General features: G+C 36.3%; 1 protein-coding gene across 2 annotated transcripts in view; it reads left to right on the plus strand.

The window, feature by feature from the left end:
• Positions 1 to 4,837, plus strand: part of aqp9b (aquaporin 9b) — a 24,846-nt gene that overhangs the window by 4,766 nt on the left and 15,243 nt on the right. The window contains exons 2-3 of one of the 2 annotated variants that reach the window (XM_016554146.1): positions 732 to 858; positions 4,446 to 4,583. In XM_016554146.1, the coding sequence (XP_016409632.1) occupies positions 732 to 858; positions 4,446 to 4,583 (265 nt within the window). The remainder of the gene's footprint in view (positions 1 to 731; positions 859 to 4,445; positions 4,584 to 4,837) is intronic. The other variant, XM_016554147.1, reaches the window with a different exon arrangement.

Below are 4,837 nucleotides of genomic sequence, written 5' to 3' on the forward strand. Positions count from 1 at the left end.
GATTTTATTTCTATTTTGTAATATTATATATATATATAATATATATATATATATAAATTTTTTTTGCTAATTATGTCCTCAAATACTATTCCAATAATTATATTTTTGCTATAGCTCTTGTGTAAACAAGCGAACAAAATAAAACCACACTTACATACATTTAGGCTAGGGTTAACTATAAAATAAAGAAATTGTCCTGTTCTCAGGAAAAATATATTTTTCATGAACATCAGATGATGTCACATGATTGATAAATGTTATACATTACTTTTTGAACTGACTAAATTTAATGTTTGTATTGTGCTTTGTATTGTATGTTTAGCTGTTTAGTGAATTGTTTTGTGTTTCATAATTGTGATAATGTCAGGTTTGACAACTTATCTCACAGTACATTTTACTACAAAAAAATGAGTACCTGAAGATTTGAGTAATATCGCAAATCTTTGACTTCAATGATTTTATTTAGATATTAAAACATGAAATACACTTAGACTTTTTCTACAGTGTATTCTACTGGTGTAATTGCATAAGATTCTGATTCAACATGACAGATTTTGTTGCTTTGGGGTGCCGCCCTGACCATAATGGGCTGAGCTTTTGAAGAAACTGTCCTACTAATTAGTTTTGAATAAGTGCTCCGCAACAAGAGTGCTTTTCTTATCTGTATGGCGGTAGCTTTCTACTAATTTCTACTAATTGTCTTCCTAAATCTGCCCATTTCCTGTTTGCAGCTCTTCGGCTGTGGTTCAGTGGCCCAGACCATTCTCAGCAGAGAAAAACAAGGAGAAAACCTCACCATCCATTTTGGCTTTACTTTAGGGGTAATGCTGGCTGTGTACATGGCAGGAGGAGTGTCAGGTAACTGGTCACACTGGCAAATAGAGAAGCCTAGAAAACACTTGTGTATATGTAACATGCACATATGCTACATAAACTTAAAATTTACCTGACTGTCAGTTACCTATAGTCTGCTATAAAAATAAAACACAAATTTGAAGTGAACTTTTAAATGATTCCAAAATGCATGAAAATGCATTTAATAAATAAAAGGCATTAGTCTGGGACAGCTGAGTTCAAAGCATCTTCTCATTTCAAAGGTCATATTTAGCTATCCATCAGGGCTGTTTTCACAGTTGTTTGTGATCTTTGATCATGCTCAACAAAACATGCGATGTTCAGTCTACACACAAACCACCTACTCGCCATATGCAACATTACAATATCCATGATCTAATCAAAACTACATAAACAGCCCAGTTTATTCCTCTATTGCGGTTTATGTGCATTTATTCTCTTATGACCTAAATTTGGTCAAAGGAGTCAAATGGCTAGTGAGGTAGAAAAAGCCTTTCATGCAGTAATACGCCTTAGACAGCTGGATCAAATATACCCCATACAGAGTATTCCATGATCTTGACCTTTGACCATAAAGAGAGAGAGTGAAGGGTGGATTTGCTTCAGTGCTTAACAGACTTATGCTTCCTTACAAATGTTAAGATTAATGAATGACATAATAGAGGGGGAAGCCTTGTGCTTATTGTATTTGATGCGCTCTGTTTCTCTGACATTCAAAAATATTCTATAGTGATGGACAGGGGGAGGAAGAAATGATAGGTCAATTACATGCTCTTAAATCTTGCATAAGGCTTGGTGTCAAGTGGAGGCGTGTGTTGGGTTTGATAAACCAGATTGGACATGTATGTCTGGCCTTCATTAAGACAATTCCTCAAGGATTATGGTGAGGTGAAACTTTTATTATAATGTGTTATAATAATGCAGATGATTCCTGGAATTTCTTTAAAAGCTTACCATTGAATTTCCCCTGCAGTAACACAGTGGACACAAGACATATAAAACAGATATAGTATGGAGAATCCTAATGGTTGTACAAATTAACACATATTAGCCTATGTTTAAAAAGCAACATACTATGAATTAAACGTTGTTCTGCAGTTAGGTGCGTGTGTCACCATCTACATTATGCTCCAACAGACAGCAGCATGTGCCAGTCACTACCGGTCGGAGGAGTCACAACATAATGTTACACAATCCACTGGCACATGCCACTGATAACTGGATGTACCACCGGATGTGCTGCTAAACATAGCGGCATGTGCCAGTGGTTTCTGTGCAAAAGATGTAATGCCACTTAATGTTAATACCAACTCTCTATATCTCCTGAATCTGATGGGCTGTTTACAAACGGTTTTCAACTAAAAACAGAAAACTTTTTATGCGTTTTGGCCATTAATTTACACAAAAACAGCATTTTGTGAGCCTGAAAATGCACGTTTTTGAAGACGATACCGTTATAGTCTTTATGCAAACTACAAAAATGCAAATTTGCAAAAAAGGTGATGTCATGCACATACGTATTACGTGTCAGTCTATAGGTATGCGTATGTGTGCAGGCAAATAGTGTTTCTTTACAATGTCACCAGCTGGCCTGGCATGCATAATTCAGTGTTTTTAGTAATTTTTGCAGATCAGTGTGAATGGGGATCATTTTGACATCGTGGTCGTCTGTATGTGAAACTTTTTTTTAAAAACGCTAAGGGAAAACTTTTCTGTTTTCAGTACAATTATTGTTGTGCAAACTTACCCTGAGTGCCTACAGAGAGAACCTCTAAAATATCTACAGGATGCCTTCCCCTGGCCCAGCCAACTTAAGTTCTCATGAGGGTCACAGTAGTCAGCATCGTAGTTGTGAGGACACACTCCAGTTCACACCGTGCTGTCACAAATCAGCAGAGGGTGAAGCCGTCAGTGCATAATTTACCAGCACTGGGGTAGTGTGTGGTCTTCCTAAAAAAAAAAAAAAACAGTAATTACATAAAATAATAAATAAATATTGAATAATGATAATAATAATAAAAATAAATTGCGCTTTTATTTGTGTTAGCATTTTAATATCCTATTTAATATTTTATTCAATAATAATATTCATTGCACTTTTACTCATGTTTGCATTTTTTTAATGATAATGATTGTTTTTATTACAATTGCACATAAAGAATATGACATCAAGAAGTTGTTAAACAGAAGAAATAATAGTAGCTATATGATGCACCTTATGTCAACTTGATTGATGGCTTATAATGATTTTTAAATAAAAATTAAAATATGAATAAAAGGACAATGATTGTGGTGGTGCAGTTCGGGTTGTTCAGGGGAAATGTGTCGAGGGGCATGAGGCATGTGGTGTTCTGGCGATGCTTGCAACTGAACTATCAGAGGTGATGAGTCTTGAGTTGCAGATCTGTTCCTCATCCTTCCTCTCAGTGTGTCACAAGGGGAGACAGAGCCATATATAAATATATGTATGTGACGTTAAATATAGCCAGAGTTCTGCAGTAAAAGTCGTCAAAAGTGTGCATTTGTGCATGAATAAGTTGGTTAGCCCAGTCGCCCACATGACTGTGATAATCTTACATGCTGTGATGATGACTACAGTATTGAACTAATGAGCTTTTCTAGACCATATGTCCCAGGTGGAAGTCAGGTGTAGGCACTGGCCTGTCATTATTAAAGGCTAGTTTACCCAAAATTAAAATTCTTTCTTCATTTACTTACCCTCATGTTGTTCCAAACTTGTATAAGTTTATTTATTCTGCTGAACACAAAAGAAGATATTTTGAATAATGTTGGTAACCAAACCGTTGACGGTAGCCATTTTTTTTCCCATACTACGAATGTCGAAGACTACTGTATAATAATAATAATATCTTGTGAATAAACAAGATTCATTCTGGTTTTTAACAAAATTGGCAAAAAATATTTTACCTTAACCAATCAGTTGCGTTTTAATATGAAATATTGTTATGACGCTTTTTAGATTCTTCAAAAGACCCAAACAACAAGACTGGCTTCCTGCTTAATGACTATCATGGGTCAAAACTGAAATCAAGAAAAATTAGCAAATTTTTTATTTGATCAACATTTAACCAGCTACCAAATGTTTGAGAAAACAGTTATGTGGGTCAGGAAAGGCCAGTGTTTTCCATTCTGAAGCGGCATGTACAGTGGGGTCAGAGACAATTCTGAAGGCCTGATTGCTCTTATGTCAAAGCTGAGGTACTCCTAAGCCATTTGTGTCTGAGGACTTAGCCAGATTATGTCAGACCCAATTCCCATTGACTAACACAACTAGTTTTTGTAGCAAGTGTTTATGAAGAACACTCTGGATTAAGACAGGGAAAGAGAGAGTATACATATATAACAATTAGAGAAAGCACATAAAAACTTGTGAGTGTGAGATGAATGACGCAGTGTGCTCTTTTGATTCCAAATTCCTGTACTACAAAAAAACCTCAGCATGCTTATATGCAAGCCTCAATCAATACAAAATCATCATTCAAAAATGGACCACTAAAACCAATACAGATTTTGATGACTTTGCTGTCATCAAAAGTTTGCAGTCTCTCAATTGTTGCATCTCATTGCAGGTGGACATGTGAACCCAGCAGTTTCTCTGGCTATGGTTGTCTTGGGGAAACTCCCATTAAAGAAATTTCCTTTCTATGTGGTAGCCCAGTTTCTAGGTGCCTTTGCGGGGTCTTGTGCTGTCTTCTGTCTGTACTATGGTAAGTTTTCACTGCATATCTATTTTTTGCTTCCTGTTATTGGCTCCTTTTACACCTAAGACAGACTTAAAAGTTTTTTTTAAATTATAGCGGTTTTAGCACTGGTAGCACTGGCTTGGATTGAATGAGCTCATTCTCATGAATAATGTGGTGAAAAGCTCAAACTGATGACGCAGATGACGCAGACAGTCCAGGGGTGCCCAAACTCGGTCCTGGAGGGCCGATGTCCTGCAGAGTTTAGATCCAACCCCAAT

Source organism: Sinocyclocheilus rhinocerous, unplaced genomic scaffold (assembly GCF_001515625.1).
Source record: "Sinocyclocheilus rhinocerous isolate Xijiao unplaced genomic scaffold, SAMN03320098_v1.1 scaffold1007, whole genome shotgun sequence".
In the NCBI taxonomy this organism is placed as follows: domain Eukaryota; kingdom Metazoa; phylum Chordata; class Actinopteri; order Cypriniformes; family Cyprinidae; genus Sinocyclocheilus; species Sinocyclocheilus rhinocerous.